The 14,383-nt window shown below is 36.4% G+C and overlaps 1 protein-coding gene across 1 annotated transcript; it reads left to right on the forward strand.

The window, feature by feature from the left end:
- Positions 1-10,335: 10,335 nt before the first annotated feature.
- Positions 10,336-13,843, forward strand: LOC133069604 (lymphotactin-like). Its single transcript, XM_061161213.1, has 3 exons — positions 10,336-10,527; positions 12,482-12,596; positions 13,495-13,843. Exons 1-3 carry the CDS (start codon positions 10,467-10,469, stop codon positions 13,655-13,657), a joined length of 339 nt encoding a protein of 112 aa, XP_061017196.1. The 5' UTR covers positions 10,336-10,466; the 3' UTR covers positions 13,658-13,843.
- The last annotated feature ends 540 nt before the right edge of the window (positions 13,844-14,383 follow it).

The following is a 14,383-nucleotide window of genomic DNA, read 5'->3' on the forward strand; positions in this document are numbered from 1 at the left end:
ACCCAGGACTGATCTCATTTAGGATGGATTAGTTGGATCTCCTTGCAGTCCAAGGGACTCTCAAGAGTCTTCTCCAACACCACAGTTCAAAAGCATCAGTTCTTTGGTGCTCAGCTTTCTTCACAATCCAACTCTCACATCCATACATGACCACTGGAAAAACCATAGCCTTGACTAGATGGACCTTTGCTGGCAAAGTAATGTCTCTGCTTTTTAATATGTTATCTAGGTTGGTCATAACTTTCCTTCCAAGGAGTGTCTTAATTTCATGGCTGCAATCACCATCTGCAGTGATTTTGGAGCCCCCAAAAATAAAGTCTGCCACTGTTTCCAATGTTTCCCCATCGATTTGCCATGAAGTGATGGGACCAGATGCCATGATCTTAGTTTTCTGAATGTTGAACTGTAAGCCAACTTTTTCACTCTCCTCTTTCACTTTCATCAAGAGGCTTTTTAGTTCCTCTTTACTTTCCGCCATAAGGGTGGTGTCATCTGCATACCTGAGGTTAGTGATATTTCTCCCAGCAATCTTGATTCCAGCTTGTGCTTCTTCCAGTCCAGTGTTTCTCATGATGTACTCTGCATATAAGTTGAATAAGCAGGGTGACAATATACAGCCTTGACGTACTCCTTTTAAATGATATAGGGAATTTAAATGTCAGAAGCTACCTCTTACTTGATGTCTTTCTCACTCTGCCAGCCAGACCATGAAATTGCCAATTTCCCAAGGGAATGCTTATAGATGTTTTGGAGTACTCCTTTAGTCTTTTTTTTTTTTTCCTCTCCATTTGCATGTTTTACATGTCGATCTTATATTAAACATAGTTTGGTTTCAACAAGGCATACGAATCAGGATTGACCCAGGAGTTAGCAAACTCTTTGATGGAAAACACATTAACCTTTTTCCATGTAATACAGAGATCCTGATATTGCAGTCTGCAACATCCATAAAAAAATCTAAGCAATTGATGTGTTCTGATAAAACATTATTTACAAAACATGAGGCGGGGTGTCTAGATTAACCCCTGGTCTATACTCTTAGTGTGGGATTATTATTATTAATAGTATCTATCATTTAGGGACAATATCTGTCCAGCAGAGCTCATTAGAATTCACCATTTTTAAAAAAATTCACCAATTAAAAAAAATTATTAAATGTAATTTTACATATTTGACTACAAGTACTAAAATACCAGGGCTTCCCAGGTGGCTCAGTGGTAAAGAATCTATCTGCAATGCAGGAGATGTGGGTTTGATCCTTGGGTCAGGAAGATCCCCTGGAGAAGGAAATGGCAACCCACTCCAGTGTTCTTGTCTGGAGAATTCTATAGACAGAGGAGTCTGGTCAGCTACAGTCCACGGAGCCAGAAGATAATCAGACATGACTTAGCAACTACACCACACCAACACTCAAAGACCATGCCAAGGGACTTCCCTGGTGGTCCACTGGCTAAGAATCTGCCTGCCAAGGCAGAGGACACAGGTTCGATCCCTTGTCTGGGAAGATCCCACATGCTGTAGGGGCAACTAAACCCATGTGACACAACTACTGAGCCCACAGTTTAGAGCCCATGAGCTGCAGCTAGAGGAAGCCAGTTCATGGCAGCGAAGAACCAGCACAGCCAAATAAATAAATAAATAAATAAATAAATAAATAAATATATTTTAAAAAGACCATACCAGTGAAATAGCTATTTTTCTATATAACTCCTGTATTCTGGAGGAAAAAAAGTAATTCTTTGCATTGTATCTCAATGTAAATGTAAAAAAGAAAAAAAAAAATCATGTTAAGGTTAAGCACTCATTATTAGCAATTTCTGGAACAAAACAGCATCAGTTATTGTTTTAATTTGTTACTGAATAAGACTAGACCTTTTTCTAAGCTGTGAGAAAAGTGAGATGTATAATTACACATTTTTATGTGAAAATAAGCAGAAACAATGTCATAATCATGAAGAAAATTGCCACAGAGTCAAGATTTGTCCGCAGGCTGGGGAGTTCAACTAAAGAATGTTTTATTCAACTGAATATCCACTGAGTGTCAAGTTCCATACCTGTGCTGAATTTATCATCAAAATATTTCCAGTATCTCTTGCTCAGGGACAGACTCTAGTTTGGACTTGGTTATGTTTAGTGTCCACCCCATCACACCTAAATTTTAGTATGGCCCTCTCTAGACAGAATACCAATGCACTGGATTAGTATTTCTAAAATACATCTCCAGCTGGCTTAAGTCTTTTATGAAAAAGTCTTCTGTAAGTTAAAAATATTTAGGAAAAGCAGCATTAGCCACATTGTACTATGGGTTTCAGATTCTTTAATATAGTGATACATTAATACTATGATTTAATAATACACAAATTTCCCAAATTTATTGAAAATGGACACCCATGCTCCTTTTTCATAGAATAACTTTCAAAACTAGAATTTGGTTTAAAACACTTGGGGAAATGCCCACAGAACCAGCTTTCTCATTGTTCTTTCTTCAGAATTATCTTCTCTGTGAGCTTCCTTAGGGACCCTCTCTGCTGCATAGGGTGGCAGTCTATTATGTAATGTATTAACCAGAGTACAATGTTAATACTTGAGAGTGAGGTTCTATGTTTTATACATCCCAGGATTATTTGGGACTCCTGGAGATTCAGTGTTCAGTTTCAAGTAATGGATCAAGCTATGATAGTACAGATCATGTTGCAATGGGTTATGATACACATCTATGTGCTCATATGTGTGTCACTTTGTGTGACTAAAGTCACTTTAGTCATGTCCAACTCTTTGTGACTCTATGGACCATAGCCTATCAGATTCCTCTGTCCATGAGTTCTCCAGGGAAGAATACTGGAGTGGGTTACCATGCCCTCCTCCAGAGGATCTTCCCTACCCAGGGATGGAACCCACATCTTCTGCGTTGCATGCAGATTCTTTACCACTAGTGCCACTTGGGAAGCTCTCTATATGTTCCTAGATACAGATAAATATCACTCACCAGAACATGAGTCTTGCTTATTCTTTTCTTCCTCCTATTTCTAAGACAGTATCTTGTACATAGTAACATAGTAATAACTATTTTTATTGAAAGAAAGAATAACTTTATGAGTGAATGGCTTTAATGAAGAGATTTCTGATATTATGTCAGAAAGGTGTATGTATTTCTTTGGATTAGTAGAGATTTTGGTGGCAATTTGAAAATAAGAGTATGAAGACCACTTTCACAGCACCCATCGATAGTACCTGCCAAACTCTGCTTAGAAACCCCATGAATGTGAACAGGCTACTCATTCAATTCATATTAGGTACTTTTTATTCTCTCTCTCTCTCTGTCCCTCTCCACTTTACCTTTTAATTATCCTGAACTTTAACATAAAAATGGATCCATGAACTACCTAATTTCCTTAATTTCATTTCCTTACTTGCATTATTGTCTGACATGCTTCGGTCTACATGGCAAAAGAGAAAGAGCATGATTAGAGATTACACTAATAATTTATATATTATATGATATTTTGTAGACATAGTATTTATTACCAGCTTCCACCATATTTCCAAGAAATTGATGAAAGTAATGATAGAAGCACTGAGTCACTGAAATTCACTGATTGGCTGATCCTCCAAGTTAGTATGTGGTGGAACCTCTAGTGACATCCATGGCATAGTTTCTTGTACTCCCTATTAAAAGGTGCTTCTTTATAGTAAGTCACCTAATTAATGAGTAAGGAACATGTAGTGGAAGATCTCTGCATAATAAACAATGTTCTTTTCCTTATGGGTTTGATGAGATTCCTCAAAAAAAAAAAAAAAAAAAACACAAAACAAAACAGCAAGATAATGGCCCCTCATGCAGAATATCCCCTGGTCTAGATCTTGCATGAGAAATATTTTATCTATGAAATATTTTATCTATATTTTTAAGCTGAGGCTTTCTGTTAGAAAAGATACTCCTGAGGTTTGCACGAAGTATGTGTAGTTCCTGCGAAAAATGCATAAACTTGTATATACCAAGCCCTTCACTTTTTGCATGTCTCCAGCATTGCAATCATCAGAAAATTTAGTAGAAAAATAGTTGCAATAAATATGAGACAGCACTCTCACAAATATAAAAGAAAGGTACAGATATTCCAAAGAAATGGGCAAAAATTACAAAAGGCAATTTATAAAATATTTTCAATTCTACTAGTGGTCAAAACATGGCTAAAATGATTGATGATACCCAGTATTGGTTAATTTAGAAAAGCATGTATTTTCATACCTGATTGGTGGGAGGGTAAGTTAAGTCCTATTTTGAACTTACTATAAGCCACCATTTTGTATGTTACACACAAATATCCATATAATGACTTTCATGTAACAAATTTGATTTTGTAGATCAGTGGAAAAGAGGTGACCGTTGAGAATTATCTTATGTGGCTTTATCTGTCAGTAAGCTTCATTTTTACATCTTTAGTCTTTGCATATCTTTTTGAGAAAGCAGTATGTATAATAGTAAGAGATTGTCTTGTGAAAACTTTCTGGAGGAAACTGATGCAAACAGATACACAGAAAAGTACAAAAAGTCCAAAGACGGGTCTATTCTTACTGCTCTGTGGTCTAGGGTTTAAAAAGAGACACTAACCTAGAATCTATCAATAGAGAGTAGAGACTATCTGACAGTTTAGGGTATTGGTTAAAAGTTTAGGTTGTGGAATATGGCACATTTGAGTTTGAATCTTCACTCTGTTAACCCTAAGCTTTGGGATTGTGAGTGGATTACTTAACATCTCTGATCCTTAATTTTCTCATCGATAAACTATAGATAATAATTTTATTTAGTTTTAATATTGCTATTATTAAACAGATTAATGTCCTTGAGTGCTTAGCACAAAGCTTATATACACATTGAAAATCTACAGCCATTGAATGCTGTCAAAAGACTGTGAACTGAAATGTGTGTAGGTTTATGTATCTGAGGAATGTATGGAAGAGGGTCCATCAATAGTGATTAAAGAGTTATCTTGGGAAGTGGGATTTCAGTGAATTTTCCTTAATTTTTTTTTTCTGTAGTGTCTGAATTTTTAAACAATAATGGTATTGTCTTTATCAGAAATATATAACAAAACTATTTAAAATAGGGAAAAAAGCTAATTATAGTATGTGAAAAATTGCACTGAAAGTATGTTTCAAACAATAATAGTTGTCATCTTTATTTTATTTTTAAAAATTATTGATTGGAGTATAGGTTATTTACAACACTGTGTTAGTTTTAGTTGTATAGCAAATGAATCCATTATATATATAAAACACTTTTTTTTTCAGATTCTCTCCCCATATAGGATATTACAGAGGATTGAGTAGAGTCTCCTGTACTATACAATAGTTCTTTATTACCTATTTTATATACAATAGTGTGTGTATGTCAATGCAAGTCTCCCTATTTATATCAATTCTTTGCGACCCCATAAATGATACAGTCCATGGAACTCTCCAGGTCAGAGTACTTGAGTGGGTAGCCATTTCCTTCTCAAGGGTATCTTCCCAACCCAGGGATCAAACCCAGGTCTCCCACATTACAGGTTGATATTTTACCAGCTGAACCACCAAGGAAGTCCAAGAATACTGGAGTTGGCTTATTCTTTCTCCAGGGGATCTTTCCAAGCCAGGAATCAAACTGGGGTCTCCTGCATTGCAGGTGGATTCTTTGCCAGCCGAGCTACCAAGGAAGGCCGACCTTTCCCAACTCCCTCATCAAAACCATTAATTTATTTTCTACATCCATTACTCTACTTCTGTTTTGTAAATAAGTTCATTTGTATTTAAAAAAAAATTTCCGCATATCACTAATAGCGTATGATATTTGTCTTTCTGGGTATGACCTACTTTACTCAGTATGAACATCTCTAGGTCCATTCATGTTGCAACAAGTGGATAGCATTCATTCTCCTAAGTTTCCATTTTTTTTTTAAAGGACAAAAATGAATGAAAGAAAACAAAGAACAAAATAATATCTTTAATTCTTGTCCTTTTTTTTAGTGCCAGGCATTATCCTAGACTCTGAGGAAATAAAAAAGATAATTCCAGGAAAAGGTTGCATAATAAAAAAAAGGTAAATTCTTGTCTTATTAGAAGGTGCTAGGTCCTATTAATGAAAGTAGAGCAGCAATGAGAAATCAAGTGAGACCAGAATTGGTATATGTGTACAGTTTTAAACTGGGTGGCCAGGGAAAGCCATAATAAGAAAGAAATATTTGAGCAAAAAACTGAAGGGGTTGGGGGACTCAGCCTTGCTTATTTCTAAGGGAAGAAAATAGCAGGTGAAGTAACTAGCAAGTGAAAAGACTTAAAGGCAGGAGCATCCTGACATGTCTGAGAAACAACAGGGAGATCATTGTGACGGCAGTGAAGAAACAAGGTGGGGAGAGTAGCAGAATATGATGTCAGAGAGTCAACAGGAGATGGGAGCATAGATTCTGAAGGGATTTGTAAATGCTTGTAAATGTGCTATATATTTAGAGTCTTTAGAGTTGTTATATCCTCACAATGAACTGACCCTTTTATCATTATATAAAAACATTCTGTCGCTTTCTTATGGTTTTTGGCCTAAAGTCTATTTTGTCTGATATAAATACAACTACTCCTGTTGCCTTTTGGTTTCCACTTTCATGGGAATATCTTGTCTTCCATTCCCTTACTCCAACTGATGTGTGCCCTTAAAGATGAAGTGAGTATACTGTAGACAGTATGTACTTAGACCTTTTTTTAAAAAAAAAATCCATTTAGTCACTCCACGCCTTTTGATTGGAGAGTTTAATCCATCTACATTTAAAGTAATTATTGATACGATAAGGACTTACTGTGTGCCTGCACACACAGTTGCTCAGTTGTGTCTGACTCTTTGTAATCCTTTAGACTATAGCCTGCCAGGCTCCTCTGTCCATGGGATTTTTCAGGCAAGAATACTGAAATGGGTAGCTATTTCCTCCTCTAGGGGATCTTCCCTACCGAAGGATCGAATCTTCGTCTCCTGCATCTCCTGCATTGCAGGCGTATTCTTTACTGTTGAGCCACCAAGGAAGCCCGTGTTCAACAATACATGGGGGTAAAAAGACTTTGTAGTTCACTCATGAAAATATATTCCATTGAAGGAATTTTGAGCAGAAAACTAGCATATTACTCACATTTTGAAATGATCACATTTGTCAGATTGTAAATTTGCCAAAAGAAAGTAAGGGTGGAATAAAGAAATCTATTTTGGAGGCTATTCCATAGATCCACCAATCGAGGTGAAAAATGATGGTTGTTTAGACTTGGATCCCTTGGGGTAATGAGAAAGGTTTAAATTCTATTTTGAAGACAGAGAGACAACAGTATTTTCTGACAGATTTGGTGGGACTTGTAGGAGAAAGAGGAGTCAAAGGTGAGAGAAATTTTTGCTATTATCTCTCAACTGGTTGTCAATCAATGTCCAAACATTAACAGATTATACTCATTTTGTACTAGGTTTGCCAATTTTTATTGATTGCTTAATTATTCTCCATCAGAGACTAGTGCATGCTTTGGAAAACTTGAAATGAATAATTTATTCTCAGAGTTTAAGAAGCTCTATTTCATTATACTAAGTAAGAATTCAGTCACGGGTCAAATTTTCTATGTGATTATAAACATGAGAGGAAGATATAGGCACAATATTCTGGCACAATGTTTAGGCACAATGTTTTTAAATGTTCATCCTTTACTTAATGTAAAATCATTTTAATTCTGGTCTTTTGAAAAAAACTTATTTATTCACAGATCATTTGGTGAATGACCACTATATAGCAGACATTCCACTAGTAGACAGACCTGATGCAAACTGCCTACTTTCAAGGAGCTTGCCGTCTGGTAGGAGATAGAAAAAAGAAACTGAGTGGAGAATAAAATGAAATTAGTGGCTAGGAAGTTCCAAGAGAGCATAGAAGGAGGCATAGATAAATGTGTATAGATAATTCAGGAAAACTTGTAGGAAGAGGAGGAATTTAAACATAATTATATAGGGATACGAAGTGGTCATTCCAGATGAAGGAAACAAAAGTGAGGAGTAGAAAAGAGGATGGCCCATTTGGTTGATTAAATAGACATTTGTTAAGTCTAGAGGTTCAGGAGCAAAAGGATGAGTGGTGAAAGATGAGTCTTAAAGGAAAAGCAGTGTTAAATCTTGACTATTTTTATATAAGACAATATGAGATTTGAAATGAATCCTGTAAGCAATAGGAATTAGCAAAGAAGTTCTCAGCAGGAAGACAACTCGATTAGATTAAGGCTTTAGAATGATTATTCAGGTAATACTGAGGAGAACAGATTGGAAAGGGAGGGGACCCAAACCTGTGGAATCAGTGGGTTTATTGCAGGGGTCCTAACAAGGAATGGGGAGGTCCTGCCTTGGACAGTGCAGAGAGAGAGAACACAGATACAACAGCTACATAGAAGGTATACTTAGTACAGCTTGGTTGAGAAAAACATATGAGTGGCTAGGAATGAGTCTAAGATGATCTCAGCAATCTGTATTTGGGAACTGACTAGAAGATAAAGCCTTATTCAGTGTCACAGAGTAAAAGGAAGAGAAACATTTTGAGTAGCAAGATGTGTTCAGAATTTAGGTACTGATAGTAGCCAGGTGGCAATAACTAAAAAGTTATTTGAAACTCTGACTAGTTCAACTGGAAAATTAAATGCCATTGATAAAAAATGTCTTAAAATTTAACCTATAATTTTATAAAAATATAGGAATTTGTTTTCATATCACTAATAGCAATGCAAAAGCTTTTAGCTATACATATATTTCATGAGAATGTTATTTTCATATCCCTGAATAGTAATGACAAGACCTTTTAGCTTCACACATAATTAATACATGTGTTTTATAGATACCTATTAAACAAAACAAGACAAAACTCCAAAACAACAAATCGAGTGCCAGAAAGATTATATTGTAACTGATATAGTCAAATGCTGCTAGAAGCATTGGAAATTGAAATGACATTTTGGGAAGACTATGTCAATATGTTGCAAGAGTTATAAAGATGATAATAAGATTTTGCCTGGTAATCTTGCTCCTGGTTATTAAAAGGAATTTATTCAGTGTATATTCAAGAAAATTTACCTTACAGATATAGTCTACATGACAATAAGTTATAAGGGAATAATTTAATGTGTCTCTGTGTGTGTTTGTTGTTATTAAGTCTCTAAGTCTTGTTCAACTTTTTTGTGATTCCATGGACTATAGCCAGCCAGACTCTGCTGTCCATGGGATTTCCTAGGCAAGAATGCTGAAGTGGATTGCCATTCCTTTCTTTGGGGAATCTTCCTGACCCAGGGATCTAACCTGTGTCTCTTGCTTGGCAGGCAGGTTCTTTATCACTCAACCACCAGGGAAGTCCCTTTGTATGCATTTACACAGTAGAAATATGAAGACTATGAAGAAACATGGGAGGATATTTACATTGCCATAAAAATATTAGTATTTGTAATTTTCACAATTATCCAAACATATGTATACCAATAGAGACTCACTGAAAAACATTAAAAATAAAAACAATCCGAATGGTAATATTATAATTTTGTTTTACTTTTTTTGAAAATAAAGTTTGTCAAGACAAATTTTCAAAATCTTTTTTAAAAAGTATATGTAGTAAACTACAATAAAGCAAACCTGTGAATATAGACAGGCTACAAACACCCTTATTTAATTGTTTCTTGGCATGTGGAAAGAGTGGAGTAATAAAGGGGATCAACTGAATGGGAACAAAGGAGAGAAAAGAGAAGAAAAGAAGGCAGAGGAAGGAGAAGCTCGGGAAAGCAGCAGTCTCACTTTGGCTCCCTAAGGAGTCACCAAGGATGGTGGTGGTGATTTAGTCGCTAAGTCGTGTCCAACTCTTGCAACCCCATGGACTCTATATAGCCTGCCAGGCTCCTCTGTCCATGGGATTCTCCAGGCAAGAATACTGGAGTGGGCTGCCTTTTCCTTCTCCCCAAGGATGGTACCCCCGGGTATATTATCCAGTGGTGGAAGCCGCATGTCACAGCAAATGCTGCATGAGCTAGTGGGGGAACGGGACCACAGTGACCATCCCACCCCTTTCCTTTACACCATGTCCCAGCTGGGCCATCACACCGACATGGCCTTGGGACATGCGTGCATGGGAGGTTTGCATTTAGACTGGTGGCAGGAGATGAGACAACTACGTTTCTTTTGTGCACACATAAGGTTTCACTGACACTTTAACCACAGGAGGAGGAGAAAAGGCCACAAGATGTGGGGTTAGTGTGAGTGGAGACAAAGGAACTTTTTTTTTCAAACTAAGAAAGCACCAGTACTGCAAAGACTTTCCGTGATTCCACACCCACCTTGAAAGTCCCCCTCTCAGCACAGGAAGTGCGCTGACCACTGGGGGGAATAAAAGAGACTCAGAGGAGCGGGTCCTCAGTCTCTTGCTTCACAGCTCAGCGGGACCTCAGCCATGAGACTTCTCATCCTGACCTGCCTGGTGATCTGCAGTCTCACTGCATACACTGTGGAAGGTGAGTCAAAGGCTATTTATGAGATAAGGAACATCTAGGTGTACAGGCAGTGGCCGGGCATTTTGGTATTGACTCAGGTTTAGAATGCAGTAAACTACTTTCTCCAAGCTAAGCCTCAGTCTTTCTATGTGCAAAATGGGTATAATTTGACTCTAGGGGACTTTGTAGATTTTGAAGATAGATCTTGATAAGAGTCTGGGCTCCTATTTTTCACAACTAGGTGATTTGGGGTAAATTTCTTAACCTCTCCAGGCCTAGGTTTAATTATCTTTAAGATAAATGTAATAACTAATTTGCTTACCTACAATTAAAATGAAATAAATCTTATGATCATTTATTAGATTTCCAGGCAAATACTAATTTGTTTATTAATGTTAGGTGCAGCATAATGAAAACAATTGTATATACCTTTGAAGTGTTTGCCTATTTAGTATTGATAAATTAAAAAATATTTACCCCTTTGCTGTTAACCTGAAATTATCATAACATTGTTAATTGGCTATACCCCAATACAAAATAAAAAGTTAAAAAAATAGAAATAGATATACCAGGGATTAAATAATGTGTTTGTTCAGTAAAGATAACTGCCCCATATCTCAAAAAATTGCTTAAAAATGTAAAGTATTCATGATGGGGGAGTGAGATAGAGGATGTATGTTCTGAAGCAAATCAACGTTTTGTATTAAAACAGAATTGACTGGAAGCTCATGGCCTCATATCTAGGATATCAATTTTTACCTTTAAGTGTGTAGGAGGGAATATTATTATTGCTATGAATATTATTCCCACTTGTGATAAATTTCTTGAGTTTATAAAAGACCATAAGTACTAACAAATATCAATGACTTATATACAATCAATTAAACTTACAAGACATATCCAGATAAGATTTAGTTACACTGAGCCTTTCCTGAACATTCTACACATATTTCTTAAAAGATCATTTTTTTCCCCAACTGGTTGGAGTGTATTTTTCCTTATGCCTCTGACAAGAGAAAATATCCTTTGGTTATAATTAATAACTCAGTTAATTCGCCTTTCAACCTCTTAATCTGCAGCCTTCTTACTTAGACTAGAATAGATCATGCATCTGCAAGGGTGCCAATAAATAGAGATGGCACTTCCAGGGCCCTGAAATTGGGCCCTGAATAAAAAAATATTGTTAAAATGAAAAAGTTTATACCAAGTGTTCTCTAAACCATGGCTAGCTGGCATTTTTTTTGGAAAATAGGCTGCCATATGATGGAAACCATGTATGAACAGGGGAATGAAGACTGATGAGGATTGCAGACATTTGAGTATTTCCTTTTCACTGGGTTCAGAAAACATTTAGCATTAAAAATAAATTGGCAAACATAGAGGGTAAAGAATGTGCAGGCTGGATATTGAGTGATGGAAAGAGGAGATGAAGAGCAATGTTAGTGAACACCTGCTTAGTGTCATGATTACAAAAACCATCTGATTTCAGCAACACTACGTCAGAAAGCTCAGATTTGATCATTATCGACTATTATTTTAGATGCTTTTTGGCTTAATATTTCTCAGAGAAATATTCTGTAAGAATGTTTGCTTCCCTGAGAAGCAAATACCAGTCTCTTCATCTTAGGAGAAAATAGGCACACAGAAACCTTCATTAGATTTTAGCAAATCTGTGACATTATTAACCCTCCCATGTTATTTTCCTTTCTCTGATGTAAGATGTTCCCAAAACTGAAAAATTTAATCTCCTTTTAGTCCTTCTATTGAGGATAAGAAATTTATGAACTACTTCCTTTATATATTTCACATTTTACCATTTAAAACAACACCTTTATGGATTCAGTCAAAAATGAGCTACCTCTCCTATGTTTAATATTGTGTATTAAGTCACTCTTTGTTATTTGATTGATGACACTCTAACATTTATATTATTAGAAATTATATTTTATTTTTGTTTGCTTGATTTTCTGTACAGGTGTGGGGAGTGAAGTTCTAGAAAAGAGCATTTGTGTGAGTCTGACTACACAGCGACTGCCAGTTAAAAACATCAAGACATATACCATCAAGGAGGGCTCCATGAAAGCAGTGATGTGAGTTTCTCTGCCCAAAGCTGGGCTTGATGGAACACAGTGTACAGAAAGACTGGCCTCCTCAGGAAAAATAAGTTCACAAGGAGGAAGACCTCAACTTAGCCAACAGGCCTTTTGCTTTTGCATATTAACCTTGTCTTTGTGTAGCCCCAAACAATGACGATGACAAAAAATTGGCAAAGTGAAGACTGTCACCCTCCTTTCTGACTTAACAGAAGAATCAGACCAGGAACTAGATGAATAATGTGCTCGGTCTGGAGGGTTAGGTTTAGAGATGGCTGGATCAGATCAGGATTTGAGCACAGAGCCACACTGGTGTGGGATGCCTCCCTTCCCATCCCACTCACATCCCTGCCTTTCTCTTCCTTTCTGGTGTCTTGGAGTAGAATGCTATATTTTATCAGTTCCCACATTTCAAGGAATAGTGTCAACAACTAGCCTACGTGGTACCATTCTCTTTCCAGGATTTCATTTTCAAAATAGCAACACTTCCCAAAATATAATTACAACTTTACCACCAAAAATATGATAAAGAAACCACTTTTTGTCCAGAAAATATGATGAATGTGTTTAGATTTCAAAAAGAAAATAACATGTAATAAATAATCTAGATGGCTTCAAATGTCTAGTTTAATTACATCATTTGTTAGCAATGATGAGGAAAGGAACCTACACAAAATTCTGAACAAGGAATCTGGGTACTACCTGGAGCTATTTTTTCTTCATGAAAAAAATAGATTGCAGAAGAAAGATTTTCATTTAAGATCTAATGTATCTAGAATACTGATTTGCCCTGTCATTTCTGCACAAAATCTCTTTTATATGATCTAATCTTAACTTTTGGTCCCAAGGCTTTGGAGATGTGACTAATTTTGCCTATCTTTTCCTTGCATTACAGATTCATTACCAGACGTGGCCTTAAAGTCTGTGCTGATCCCCACGTTGACTGGGTGAAAAAAGCTGTCCGAACAATAGACAAGTCCAACAGGAGAAATGTGAGCCAGACCAAGCCTACAGAAGCCCAACAATCCCCCAAAACAGCTGTGACCCTGACTGGGTAGTGACCTTCCAGCACCTTGTCTTCTCCCTAGCCAGCCACCTCATTTCCCTTTAAAGCTCATGGACTTATTACATTATATTCACCTTTTATAAAAGTGTTGCATGAATCTACTTTCTTAGATTTTTATTTTTTTATGTCTTTCATATTCATATAGATGCTCTAAATAATAAATATTTATTATTAAGAATAGTCCCAAAGTGTATTCATTACATATTGGGGAAGGTAACACATCATTTGTGTCCCTTTGCTGTTTTAATTGTACTTCCTATTGACAGCATCCATGGTGGGAGAGATTATGGTCAGTGTTTATCAGAGATGAAAGCTATATTCATCATTTTTAGGCCCTAGCATGAAATGATTCTCTACACATGAGTCATAGGTGGCAACTGTAATAATGACAATTTTAGCTCTATTTCAACCTGTCTTCATAATGTTCTATTTTTATGGATTAAACGGAAAAATGATCCAACTGCTACTGGTTCCCCATTATGAGGGTTCACTACTCAAAAAGAAGCTTCATCAAGTTTGATCTTGAGCACATTCTCATACCTCTGTGTTTCATTTGATCTATAAAGAAAGGAAAGAAAAGGAAAAGACACAGCTTGTCAATTCTTTCATTTGTCGCAATAGCAAAGATTATACTTTTAATGAAAAGATACTTTATTCAAACAAAAATCAATTCTTCCCAAATTGGGCAATGAGCTTACTGCCTTTCTGTGATTTTCAC

This window comes from Dama dama, chromosome 14 (assembly GCF_033118175.1).
Source record: "Dama dama isolate Ldn47 chromosome 14, ASM3311817v1, whole genome shotgun sequence".
In the NCBI taxonomy this organism is placed as follows: domain Eukaryota; kingdom Metazoa; phylum Chordata; class Mammalia; order Artiodactyla; family Cervidae; genus Dama; species Dama dama.